The 14,041-nt window shown below is 38.1% G+C and overlaps 1 protein-coding gene across 4 annotated transcripts; it reads right to left on the bottom strand.

The window, feature by feature from the left end:
* Positions 1–258: 258 nt before the first annotated feature.
* On the bottom strand, positions 259–3,992 carry LOC126789153 (beta-glucuronosyltransferase GlcAT14A). 4 transcript variants are annotated; one of them, XR_007671491.1, is made up of 6 exons: positions 3,698–3,795; positions 2,291–2,995; positions 2,106–2,181; positions 1,885–2,000; positions 581–1,310; positions 259–277 (listed from the first exon to the last, which is right to left on the bottom strand). XR_007671491.1 is itself a non-coding variant. In XM_050515247.1 (5 exons), the coding sequence occupies exons 2-5, from the start codon at positions 2,856–2,858 to the stop codon at positions 811–813; spliced, it is 1,260 nt and encodes a 419-aa protein (XP_050371204.1). In that variant the 5' UTR covers positions 2,859–2,995; positions 3,858–3,992; the 3' UTR covers positions 519–810. The 4 variants fall into 4 exon arrangements, 3 of the variants coding, with proteins under 3 accessions (XP_050371204.1, XP_050371202.1, XP_050371203.1); XM_050515247.1 differs by lacking the exons at positions 259–277; positions 3,698–3,795 and adding an exon at positions 3,858–3,992 and having other exon boundaries at positions 519–1,310; XM_050515245.1 differs by lacking the exon at positions 259–277 and having other exon boundaries at positions 519–1,310.
* Between the last annotated feature and the right edge of the window lie 10,049 nt (positions 3,993–14,041).

Here is a 14,041-nt window from a genome sequence, read left to right as displayed (position 1 = left end):
AAATTCAGAGTTCTCCTTGAATGGTCAAAACCTTCAACCCTGGATGGATTATGGAAGTACTAAGGTGACTCGTTTCTCAGAACTGACATGAAATAAGCATGAAAAAAAAAGTTCAATATACGAGTTCCTCGTGTGTTTAATAACATCAGGGAAGCTGTGAATACAACCAGCCCTCCATCAAAATAAATTCCCTCATTGCCTTCGTTATCCAACTTCGTGTAGGGAAGTAGGTAGAAAACTTTTCATAGCCTTCCACAATATAATTCTTCTGCTTCACCTTTTTACATAAGAAAACCTGTCAAAATGGAATCCAACATGGAATAATATGACATGAACCTGAATCTAGGAATTCAATGAAAATGTTATGTACATGGACTTGCTCTTTACTTTAATCAGTTATAGAGCAGTTTTAGTTATTTGTGTCATCATCTCCATGTTGTTTAAGTTATAGTCTAGAGAAACAAAAACCAACAAAATAGAGAGACTAAGCATAAGAATCTGAAGAAACAGCAACAATGTGGAAGGAAAAAAGGTATACCACTGATAAATTATATGATTGTAAAAGTTCTACATTTAATACCTACTGATGACTGAACACCTTTTTGGTTCCAAGAATGTGACAATTTTTGGTTTCTGCTTGAAAGGATGTTAATCTGCCTCAAATCCAACTAAGTTGGACATCAAAATTGATCCAATAAATAACAACACAACTCTTGTCCAGCTTGAAGATATATACTTCTATGAGTTTTCTTCTTTTACAGTTCCTTTCCCTTATCTCTTTGCACCTGATCCAAAGAATTCCCAGAGAATCTATTTACACTGGTTTTGACCGAACTTAGCTGTCAATGTCAGCCTGCCGACAAGAGTGCGAAGCCTTTTGGCCCCTGGACCTGGTTTGATCTTGTTTGGGTTCCCAACCCTGGAGCATTTTGGTTTCCCAGCACACCAGCCACCAGGAGTGAAGCCATTTTTTCTTCTGTGAAGGAACTCCTTATCAATCTTATCTAGGGCAGGGTCATTTTCTTTAAATTTCCGGGCAAAAGCAGCACCACTTCCAATCATCTTGCTTGTGTCATTGATGTTAAGAGTGTGGGGATGCTGTTTGGGAGGAATATCCCATGAAATATAGTGCAAATCATGGTTAACTGCAGTTTTGGCAAACTCTGGCACATTGCATATAACAGTGTGAAAGTAGCCTTCGGGCGAGGACACAAAGTTTGCGTAATACATGAGAAGGGTCCTAGGTAGATTGTCCCAACCCCAAACACAGTACTCAACAAACCATCGTGAAAGGACCATCCATGCCGAACCTGTGACAAAATTTAGCATATGAAAGACTAATGAAGAAATCAAATGAACACAATGTGAAAAGATAAGATTAACAATGCAGGTAAAGGCCTCTGTTGCAATTAACCCTAGGTTTTTGCAAAGGAAGAGCAAAGAAACAGAAATTCATCAATTTATGAGCTGGTGATCCAACTCATGCAACTGATTTGTGCCAAATTGTTCAAAGCAACAATTATTTTCATAGCTGTGTGAGTGGAAGAAGTTTTTACTTGCAAAAGCGACTCCTAAATTCTTTTGTAAAACCTTTCATAACAAGATTTTGACACAAATTTGTAGTTAATAACTCTGTCCTAAAGCTCAGTAAATATAAATTCTGGCCACCAAAGCAATTTCTTCAAAGCAGAATAAATGAAAACTAAGTAGCAGCAAAATGACAAACAAGATATAATCATTACACACATTTATCTTAAGATTGTGATCAGTTAGACTTCACAGGATAATTTTGTTTTTTTGGTTCTTTTACTTTTTTGCACAATTCAATGTCGTGTGAGTTACCAGAAATCCAAACAGCTATAGGAAAACAAAGTCATTACTCACCAGTAAACAAATTAAAGGAAGTGGGCAATGCTCGCCGGGGTGTTACCCAGAATACATCTTGTTTTTTTGATGAGTAGAGACCAGGGTCTAGAATTAAAGGCATTGCTCTTTTTTCCCTGAAAAAGCCATTTAATGTGAAGATCAGCTATAAACATTAAAATGAGAGGACAATACTACATATGTTTAAGCTTTGTTTAGTGCAGGGAAAAGAGAGGATTTACTCCTTCCAACCAAGCTGACTTGTATGCTCAATGAAATTCAGTTCTCTATTTAGACCTGTAAAGGTGTGGAGAAGATCTGGCATAGGAAACACAGAAAACATACTTTAGCACAGAACCATACATACTTCAATAACGGTAAAACTATAATTCTGAAATTCAGACAGCATAATACAATATAGACTAACCATCTTGAGTAACAAGCGGGTAATCTGAGGCGCTGAGGTTGATAAACCAATCCCAATCCTTACTCCTCTTGAGCAGAATGGCACAGGCATGAAGTGTATTAGCAACCATTGTTGGTCCTCTATAAGTGACCATGTTAGCCTTTTTTATCATAAATACATTCCCAACTTGATTAAAGATCGTTTCGTTCTGCACTCGTGAAGCAAGCTCCAATCTTTCTGCAACTGGTGCCTCAAGGTCTAAATGAAGTACATACTGATTTAAAGGATGGTACAGAGCCTTAAGAGTTCTCCAAAGCTTTTCCATATCCCCTTTTGACCCTGAAATTAGATAAGCAAAACGAGGAATAGATGGTCCTGCAGGAGGGGGTGGAGCTTGTGAAACTTTTGTCTCGGCGAAAGCTGCACTGGTTTGGTTTATTACTGCTCGAGATTGTAACATCGAGGACAAGAGTTTCTGTGGTGATGAGACAAGACCCAAGTTCAAGGAAGTGGCTAGAAGGAATAAGCACACACAAGAGCTTATGACAAGAGGGAATAGCCATTTCTTCTCCATGTTTGCAGACCCCATTACCAAACCTTATGCTCGGCTGAAATCAACTACAGTCACATACTCATCTTCCTCAAACAATCAGAATTCATATACCGCCCTCGAAATTCAGACTGCAACTCGTCCCAAATATTCCACAATTCTGACTTTTAATACAGCTGTTGAATCAAAACCATATATTAAAATGATTACATTGATTATTAAATTGTTGGATTGCATAAGTAGCAAACAAAGAATATTGGAGTTTGCCGTAAACATTAGCTCAAGAATTGGCTCCATATATTTTTTCATAATCATTGAAAGCCGGAAAGAACAGAGATGAAGAAACAGCAGCCTAGAAATATATCAGAAGAGACAGAAGTGTTGCATCAACAAAATCGACATTGGACACCAAATAGGATTCAACAAAAGTCAAAAACTACCTAATGAGTTGATATAAATTATATCAGATGTTTACATTGATAATGACAGAATCAGTTACAAAAGAAAAGAAAAAACAATCAAACTTTCATTCTTCAAACAATCCCAAATAAAATTTCTGATCAAACTTATCCAGAGTCTAACAGAGCAATCATGTTAATACAACTATAATAATTCAGTCTTCCAGATAGCACAAAACCAAGACTAAAGTTTGAAACTTGATACTAATCACATCAACACAAATCATACCAAACCAGAATCACAATAATTCAGATTACTGAGATTGTATTACAAACATGTACCACATACGAGGACAACTAAGTCTTCAGCTCAAACACAGAGATTGAACAATACCCGGAAAAGATATAATGCAATCCAACACAACAAACCCACAAAGATTGAAACTTGAATGAAACAACAGAGCTAGATGGAGCAAGAACCTAGATGTTCAAGACGAAGAAGAAGAAGAGAGCCAAATAGGGGTCTGTGGCACGTTGAGCAAATGGAAGAAACAAGATTTGGAGACAGAGACAATCACCAATCACCAAAAAAACATGATAAAAAATCGAAACAAAAGTGAGAAGGAAGAGGGTTTTGTACCAAAAACAGAGACGACGTGTGTTCGTGTGAGAAGAGAAGTGGGTTTGTTTGTTAATAATATCACAACCCACAAGGAAGAAAGAATGAAGAGGGAATCTCTCTCTGTCTTACTCGGACTATTTGGGCATTTGTCTCTCACCTTATATTGGTCTCTTCTGGGAGATTGAGCAACAACAACTGTAAACTGTCAATTGTTGTATCTCATTCATCTATGTCTGGGTCTTCAATCCGTACCTACCCTTTTCTGTTGCTAATTTCGTATTTTAATTTTTTGTTAGGGGAAACTGTTTTTATTATTTTTGTTGTTAATGTTTTCTTCGTAATTGTGGGGTGATAGGTGCATTTTTTGGTGCCGTGATTGTGAATCCAAATCCAAAGGGAAAAAGATGCATTCCATTCAAGGGTGTCATAAATTAGATGGGATTTCATTTATGGTGAATAAGGGAAAAGAGGGTAATTTTTATGGTCATGCTTGGATATGATCGGATTCTTGAATTTAAAGTCGGATGTTATGGGTTTTGACCTAAGATTAAACATATACGGAGTATGTATTGTAGATTATGCAATGTATTATAAGTCAAAGAATTCAAAGGATATCAAGAATCGACCAAAATATTTAAATAATCAGACTTAGAAGAAAATTAGATGCTATGTGGAATTTCATTTAGGTTCCTTGACTCTTTTGCTATAAACATCACAATAATGATTGATGTAAGTCATGTAACATTATACATTGAACTTATCTAGTTCAGCTAGATCAAATGAAAGATGATTATATCATCTCACATAGTATTAAATTAACGTCCAACAAGCATAATGCACATGCGCTCTGAAACAATTACAAAAAAAATTATAATGCTTACAGTCACATTATGCTTTGTTACTGTGATATAATGCACATTATGTTTGTTTCCCAATAAAAGGGAGTTCAATGTATAATGTTAAAACAACATCAATAAACTTCAGTTAGAATATTTGGCCTAGTGAAGCCACTAATCTCACTTGTAAGTGAGAGTTCTTGAGTTTGACTCATGTACCATTAAGTTGTATTATGAGTTCTTATACCAAAAAAACACAAGGAACATGCATGAACATACATCATATCGATACCTCACATATCACAATCCTTTGCATCCGGCCGTCCCACTACCGTTAATAATGGTGTCAATCGAGTTCAATGCGCACTAGCAAGAAGAGAGGTTATGAAGGGGGACTGCGCACTACGGCTCTACTAAAACTCCACATTCACCAGCTTTGCAAGATGAGCAAACTATATTATATAACCTTATAGGCAATTATCATCCCAATGGAAATCGAGGTTGACGAGTGTTAATCTTCATGTTTTATGCAAAATTAAATTAGAGTCATATATCGTTTGTATATTTACATAATAATTTGTTTCCATCCTTATGAATTACCTATTTCGTGGAGTGTTCTGCACAAATTTAGGCATGATTAAACATAAAGGTTTATGAAAGAAGCTCTCTAGCTCTGGTAATTGATCGAAGCTTATTATGGTCTAAAACTACGTTGCTTGATTTTCATAGTTTCGTTTTGTATTGGAATTTTCATCTCTCATCTGAAGGCGGCTTGTTGATCTACGCAAATTAATTAGGACCACAATATACTAGATCATGAATTAAAACTGTGAATATCTATCCACAGCATATATACCATGCCAATTGTGATTTGTCATGCTATTAGCAAAATTCGATATTATGGAATTATATAACAAAATGTGCATTTTGAAACATCGTTTTCGTTCACATTTGGGATCTGAACCATGAATGATTGTCTTCCATGAATGTGATGTTGATCCTAACATTGTACTCGCTGCGATTAACGTTTTTGTATTAGCTTACGTTTTGTTTTGAGAAGATTATTAGAGCATCTCCAACAACTCATCTAAAATTTAGATAATCTATATTATAGAGGAAAAACATTAATTTTTAGCTTCAACAGCTCTTCTAAACCGTCACTCTATAATAGAAAAAGTGAAAGTAGAGAGAAACAAAATCTCTAAATTTGTAGAATTTTTAAAATCTGTATAATTTTGAAAACAATCTCTAAATTTTATTTCTTACAAAAACAATTCACTCTCCATCCTAAAAAATAACTTAAAAACATAATGATTTATCACTCATTCTCTGGTCTTAATATAAATTATGGCATTATAAGATTTAATTTGATTTTCATTTAGTTAAATAATAGAATAAAAGAGCTGTTAGAGTTGAGGTTTTTTTAAAAAAAGATTTAATATTTTTATCCTCTATAATAAAGAATTTTAAAATGAATTGTTGAAAATGCTCTTAGGCTGCCATTCTCATATAGAGACATAGTGCACAACTCGGAAATTTATGAATTCGATCGCAACCTTTGATATGAGCCTATGAGAGTTTAAGATATGCAAGTTATGATGGTGCATGTACGATGTTTTAAATTGTTTGGTGGGATTTTTCCATCTGCTATCAGATAAGGCAGTAAGTTAAGTTAAGAACTTAATATAAGTTATCTCCAAACTAGCCCTGAAACAACGATCATTCTTCGTCTTACGCAGACATAAGAGACTCATTTGTTAATTAACGACTTTCAGATCTGGAAGACTGGAACTAAATGTGAAAGGAACTCATGTATTATTGTTGCTGCTTCTGGAAAAATATTTTTGTTTTTCAAGTACAATAATTGAATTTGATTCATGTTAAATAATGGAATACTAATCTAATGGTCGATCAGATTGAGATCCTCTCATAATGAAAATCTTCCTAATATTGCCTAATAATTGAATCTCAACCGTTCATTCTATATCAACGGCTAAGAGACAGTTCTTATCTTTTTTTCCTCCCTCAATAATTAAGCATCGATAGAACCACTCTGTCTCTTTTCATCTCCTAACTCTTCCAGAGCTCCATCCCAAGTCGAGTCCCTCCAACCCTCTTAATTGTGACTTCCTTTTTTTTCTTTTAAGATTTAACTTGATTGGCTTGGTGCTAAATTTCAGATTTCTTACACTTCTTTTCTTCCAAGTTCAACGATAAAAAAAAACACAAATAGATAGAACATAAGGGCTAAGGCACAAACAAAGACAAAATTTGGGTGTTAATGAGGATCCATTACTTTAAAAAACTTTTAGGTGGTCGTGATTGTTGTATAAAAGTCCTAAAACAAAGCAATCTTCTGGGTCGCTGCGGAGTACGTCAGAGAGAGAGAGAGCTCTGCATCCCAATGTTGTGTTTAAGAGAGAGAGATGTTAGCTCAACAACTTCTAGCCTTATGTACATATTGTATTATGTAGTTGTAGTAATTGACTTTTGTGATCAGTGTTCGTATTAGATAGGTCTCATATAAATGTATGATATGAACTTGTATGAATAACAATCATTATATTATATTTGAGTTTGTATCAGAGTAAAGATCCGCAGGACTTTGTCTTTTTTTTTTCCACTGCAATTTGTTTGTGGAATTAAACCCCATTGTTAGGGTTATATTTCCACCATAGATCGTCACCGGCTTTCTGATTCATCAGTCCGGCATCACCTCCTTCTGGCGTAAGTTCTCGGTCAGACGCGATTCACATTCTATCAATTCAGTTCGGAAGTGTCTTTGATATACGGTCTGGCACTTTAGGGACTCAAGCTTCTACTTTAGGCACTCAGAACACAAGCATCGTCATTCCCACCGTTGATTTTCAGCGTCTTCATTCTATGGTGGCCTTACACGTCGGCTTTCACCCAATCTCGGCTGACGACGACTTCAAATCCAGTCAGTTTGCCACCGTGTCTCTTCGATTGAATCTCAACCAGCGTTGGCGTTGTCTCCGGCCTCGTTCACCATTCTCCGCTTGCCCAGCCCACTACATCTCCAGTCAGGCGTCGGCGTCTAATCCTTCCAGCGTTGGCTTGTTCCTCTTCCCGTCGTCTCCATTGTCGCACGACGATTTCTAGATCAATTAGATTGGTTTCAATGCGACCTAGATTGTGTTGTCTGACCCGCTCCAGTTCTGATCCGCTCTGTCAGGCCCAACCGTTTTGGGCTGCTTTGTCTATCACACCCAAGAATTTGATAGTACACTCGAGAAAAAAGTCTACTGTGTATATTGGCAATTTGAATTCTCGGGTTTCAGAAAATGAGCTTGAGATTGAATTTCATAACTTCGGAAGCATCCCAATGTTGTGTTTAAGAGAGATAGATGTTAGCTCAACAACTTCTAGCCTTATGTACATATTGTATTATGTAGTTGTAGTAATTGACTTTTGTGATCAGTGTTCGTATTAGATAGGTCTCATATAAATGTATGATATGAACTTGTATGAATAATAATCATTATATTATATTTGAGTTTGTATCAGAGCAAAGATCCGAAGGACTTTGTCTTTTTTTTTTCGCTGCAATTTGTTTATGGAATTAAACCCCATTGTTAGGGTTATATTTCCACCATAGATCGTCACCGGCTTTCTGATTCATCAGTCCGGCATCACCTCCTTCTGGCGTAAGTTCTCGGTCAGACGCGATTCACATTATCAATTCAGTTCGGAAGTGTCTTTGATATACGGTCTGGCACTTTAGGGACTCAAGCTTCTGCTTTAGGCACTCAGAACACAAGCATCGTCATTCCCACCGTTGATTTTCAGCGTCTTCATTCTATGGTGGCCTTACACGTCGGCTTTCACCCAATCTCGGCTGATGACGACTTCAAATCCAGTCAGTTTGCCACCACATCTCTTTGGTTGAATCTCAACCCGCGTCGGCGTTGTCTCCGTCCTCGTTCACCGTTCTCCGCCTGCCCAGGCCACTACATCTCCAGTCAGGCGTCGGCGTCTAATCCTTCCAGCGTTGGCTTGTTCCTCTTCCCTTCGTCTCCATTGTCGCACGGTGATTTCTAGATCAATTAGATTGGTTTCAACGCGACCTGGATTGTGTTGTCCGACCCGCTCCAGCTCTGATCCGCTCTGTCAGGCCCAACTCGTTTTGGGCTACTTTGTCTATCACACCCAAGAATTTGATAGTACACTCGAGAAAAAAAAAGTCTACTGTGTATATTGGCAATTTGAATTCTCGAGTTTCAGAAAATGAGCTTGAGATTGAATTTCATAACTTCGGAAGTATCAAAAGGATATGGGTTGCAAGGAGACCACCGGGTTATGTTTTTATTGATTTTGTCCACAATAGAGATGCGGAGAATGTCATTAGAGAGCTAGACGACATGGATGATTAGAGAGTTGAGTTCTCGCACGACTCTAGACATGTTGTGGGGCAATTCTGCACTAACAGTAATAATTCGGTGACCACAAAGCCTCGAGCAGGTGGTAAGATCGGTATGACTTTAAAGGTTTCTCACTTTGTTGGTTCTAATACTTGGATTATTGATTTTAGTGTCTCTGATCATATGACTTATGATAAATCTTACTATATTACTGAGTTATCTCCTCCCCCAGTGTCTTATGTTACTAATGCTAATGGTGAGGTTTTTCCAGTGTTAGGAAGAGGGTCAGTTCGTATCACTCCTACTTTAGAACTTCATAATGTTCTATATGTACCTGATTTATCACATCACTTGTTATCTGTTCCCCATTTGAACACTAAGTCTCAATGCACTATGACCTTTTTCCCATGTATGTGATTTTTCAGGATCTTCTCACCAAAGAGATACGCGGTCGGGAGGATTTGAGGGGCAGATTTTTCACCTGGATCAGACATATGCAGGACAGAAACCAGGAGCACAGCCACCCACCGCTCTGACAGCAAGTTCTAATCATCTAAGTGAAATTTGGTTGTGGCATCGTCGATTGAGACATTCATCTTTCCATGTTATGAAAAAAGCATGTCTTCTTTGTTTATTGGTGTGAATGAGTTATTTTTGCGTTGTGAAACATGTGTTCTTGCTAAGAGTCATCGTTCTACCTACTCTCCGAGCTTTTCTAAAAGCCATACTCATTTTGAATTAATTCATTCTGATGTTTAGGGACCTTCCAAAGGGCCTACGGTCACGGGTATGCGGTATTATGTGTCTTTTATTGATGATTGCACTCGGTCGTCATGGGTCGTTCTTCTTTAGATCAGAGATGGGGTTTTTCCTGCTTTTCAAGCTTTTCACACTCATGTTCAAACACAGTATAAAAGTACCATTAGGATTCTTCGTTCTAATAATGGGGGGGGAGTATGTAAGTCATATTTTTTAACAGTTTTTGAAAGATCATGGGATTATTCACCAAACCACATGTCCACGAATACCGGAGCAAAATGGGGTGTCCGAAAGGAAAAACTGTCATCTCCTTGATATGGCTTGTTTCATTCTTTTTAGTGCTCATATGCCTAAATATATGTGGGGTGATGTTGTAGCAGCTTCAGCTTATCTTATCAATCGTCTTCCATCTAGTGTCCTTCAGGGAAAAGTTCTTCTTCAGGTTCTTGCATCTCATGTGTACATTCCCTCTTTTCACAATATACTTGCCCATGTTTTTAGTTGTGTGGCTTTTGTTCATGTCCCTAAAAGCCAAAGAAAGTCGAAATCAGATCCTCGGGCGATCAAGTGTGTGTTTGTTGGATATGGGAGAAATCAGAAATGATACAGGTGTTATCATCCACCCACTAGAAAGTACTATATCACTATGGATGTTACTTTCTTTAAGGACATGAGTTACTTTACCTCTTATGATCCAGCCCTTCAGGGAGAGAATTCATTTTTCGAAGAGCTGTATCATGGCGAGGGGGATGAATCAAAAAGAGTCATTGTTGGAGATACCTTTACTCCAGCAGCAAAAGCTCATTCTGAGGTGGAAACTTCAGATAATCAGGTACCAATAGTGACAGAAGCTCCACCAGAGGTAGAAGCATCAAACACCCAGGTTCTTGAAGAAGAATCAATAGTTGAGAGAACAACTGCCCCTCCCGCCATCACTCATACCCCCGACCAACGACTTACTGGTGTAGAATGTCACTCATATGAGGTTTGTACATCCACTGGTACTAGTAGTGAGTCTGATAGTGGGTAATATGTGTTACCAAACATGTCTACTAAAGGTCAACCCCCCAAAAGATATGAACCTAGTTTACATGCCAAATCAAAATATCTAGTAGCCAATTATATGTCCACTAGGAGATTATCAAAGTAATATGAATCATTTATGAATTAAATATCTACTGTATCGGTACCAAACAAAGTGCGTGATGCATTGGGGGATCCAATGTGGAGAAAAGCAATGGAGGAAGAGATGGAGGCATTGCAGAAAAATGATACTTTGGAACTTGTGCCTTCACCACATGGCAAGAAGGCTGTAGGGTGTAGTTGGGTGGTGTTCACTCTGAAGCATAATTCGGATGGATCAATTAGCAGGTATAAAGCACGCCTTGTTGCGAAGGGGTTTACTCAGACATATGGTATTGATTATGATGAGACTTTTTCTCTTGTTGCAAAGATGAGCACTATCCTAGTGCTCCTTTCATTTGCTGCTAGTTTGAATTGGCCACTCCGACAGTTTGATGTCAAAAATACATTTCTTCATGGAGAGTTAGATAAAGAGGTGTATATGAGTCTCTCTTTAGGGTACGTAACTACTTCTTCTGGTAATTTTGTGTGCAATTGAGAAAGTCTCTATATGGTCTCAAATAGTCACCTCGTGCCTGGTTTGGGAGGTTTTCACAGTTTATGCGGAAGATTGGTTATAAACAGAGTAATTCAGATCATACCATGTTTCTTAAGCATCAACAAGGGAAGGTACTAGCTTTGATTATATATGTTGATCATATGGTGATTACTAGCAATGATATTGTAGAGATAGATCGACTGCCGGAACAGTTGTCTTCTGAGTTTGAGATAAAGCACTTGGGTGATCTCAAGTATTTCTTAGGGATTGAAATAGCAAGGGGGAGAGACGAGATCTACTTATGCGAGAGGAAGTACATACTTGATTTGTTGACAGAGATAAGTATGTTAGATTGCACACCTATCGACACCTCTATCGAGCAAAACCATCATCTAACAGAGTATCCAGACCAGACACCGACTGATCGAGCTCGCTATCAAAGGTTAGTTGGGTGCTTGATCTATATGACCCATACTAGACCATATATTGCTTTTACAGTGAGTGTAGGTGAGCCAGTTCATACATAATCCAAGCGAGTCGTTGGTCGGGAGTATAATGAGCCAATTCATGCATAATCCAAGCAAGAGTCACATAGATGTTGTTGTGAAAATTTTGAGGTACTTAAAATCAGCTCCAGAGAGAGGAGTAATGTTCTCTAAACACAACAACATTCTTGAGGTTAGTTGTCACACCCCGGGACCATTTCTGGTTGAGAGATGCAATAGTAATCGTCGTAGTCCTAAATTAGTGTCAATCGATGCGGGATCCTACACACCGACAACACCAACTCACGAACACAAGGTTAAAGTAAACATAAATAGCAAATGAAATTCAGATATGAAGCAAAATGGTTCAATTACTGTTGTATTACAAAATAGCGGAGGGTAGCAAATAGTTCAAAGACAATTAACAACAATGTGAATGAAACATGTCATCACAATAAGTACGGGTCAATGAGAAAGAAAAGCAAGTCTGAATGCAAATAAATAGAGTATGCGACAATGTGTTTATTGAAGTAGGAACAAAGATCGAGAAACAAGGAAATCACACTGGAAGTTGGCTCCTCGGTATCGGAAGTGAACCACAAGCGATGCAACGCCACTAGCACCTAGTCCAAGTCCTCGCAAACCGGCTGCCAGGTACCTGAAAAGTAGGGGTGATCACTCGTCCTTGCTAACCCGACGCGGGTGAGACGACCCAACCGTAGTTAGGTTTCAAAACCATTTATATATATATGCATATATATAAATATAATAGTATATATATAGACCGTTAGCGTAAAAACACTTGGCGAAAGCCAAACCGAGGCTATAACAAGTCTCGTAAAGTTTAGGGCAAGTCAAGTAAAATCATACAGATGTAAAATATGCGACTCAGCTTGAAATATCAAATGCGTCGATGAGGTATATCGAACCCGACCGGCTCTGAGGTTAGTTCGGAAATGAGAAAGGTTAGAGCTTTTGGCTCAAACGTGATGGATTCGGGGAAAGTAAGTGTTGGAAAGAGACTGGGGTTCAAATTTACCAGTAAGGATGAAGATTCAACCCTCGGAACTAGTGAATCCCTCGTCGGAGTCGTCACTACCACAAGCCAAAATCTCATCGAAACCGGCCTGTATGTCAGAGCTGCTGGCACATTTAGAGGTAGGAGAAAGAGGCGGTCACAGCGGTGGCGGTCCCGTGGTGAGGAGTCGCCGGACTGAGGCGGTGTGACTTGGAGAAGTCGTCGGTGTCTACCTCTGTTTTAAAACAGAGAAAAGGAGAGAGAGAGAGAGAGAGAGAGAGAGAGAGAGAGAGAGAGAGAGAGTGAGTGAGTGAGTGAGTGAGTGAACAATAGGTTTGGGTGTGTGGGCTGATGGTAGGTTTGGCCTTTTTTAAAAGAAAACCAACGGTGGAAATTGAATGATGAAGATCAAGGGTTGAGATTTAATATGTAGGGTATGTATTTTCTGAAAATATGATTTAAGGATTCGTAACCTTTAAAATGGCATAAAAAATAATCGAGCGGCGGAAAAATATTTTGTGAACATCTACACACTCGTGACGACGGGTAGTCTAACGTAAAGTTTATACATAACAAAAATATATGAATTTTGTTTTTTGACATTTCAGAAAAATGTCGGTAAGCATGTTAGAAACGCCGGAAAAATAAAGAAAAATTTTCAGGGGCTCACATTAGTGGCTTTAAGATGCAGACAGGAGGTCGACATCAGTTTACTTTACCTTTGTGGGAGGTAATCTGGTTACATGGAAAAGTAAGAAACAAAAGGTAGTGGTACGGTCTAGTGCGAAGCTGAGTATAGAGGTATGACTCATGATCTCTGTGAGCTACTGTGGCTGAGAAACCTGTTATGTGATTTAAATGTCAAACCCAAAACTACCATGAAATTATATTGTGACAACCGGGCAGCAATTGATACTTCACAGAATCCGGTACAACATGATCGCACTAAACATGTCGAGATTGGTCGTCATTTCATAAAAGAAAAGCTTGATGCTAATATTATAAGCTTTCCTTTTATTTCTACAGAAAACTAGCTGGCAAATATATTAACTAAAGGTGTTTCGAAAAATGCATTTATGATTCGTTTGACAAGTTGGGCAT

This window comes from Argentina anserina, chromosome 3, assembly GCF_933775445.1.
Source record: "Argentina anserina chromosome 3, drPotAnse1.1, whole genome shotgun sequence".
In the NCBI taxonomy this organism is placed as follows: Eukaryota; Viridiplantae; Streptophyta; class Magnoliopsida; order Rosales; family Rosaceae; genus Argentina; species Argentina anserina.
This window is presented reverse-complemented; position numbering and strand designations above follow the sequence as displayed.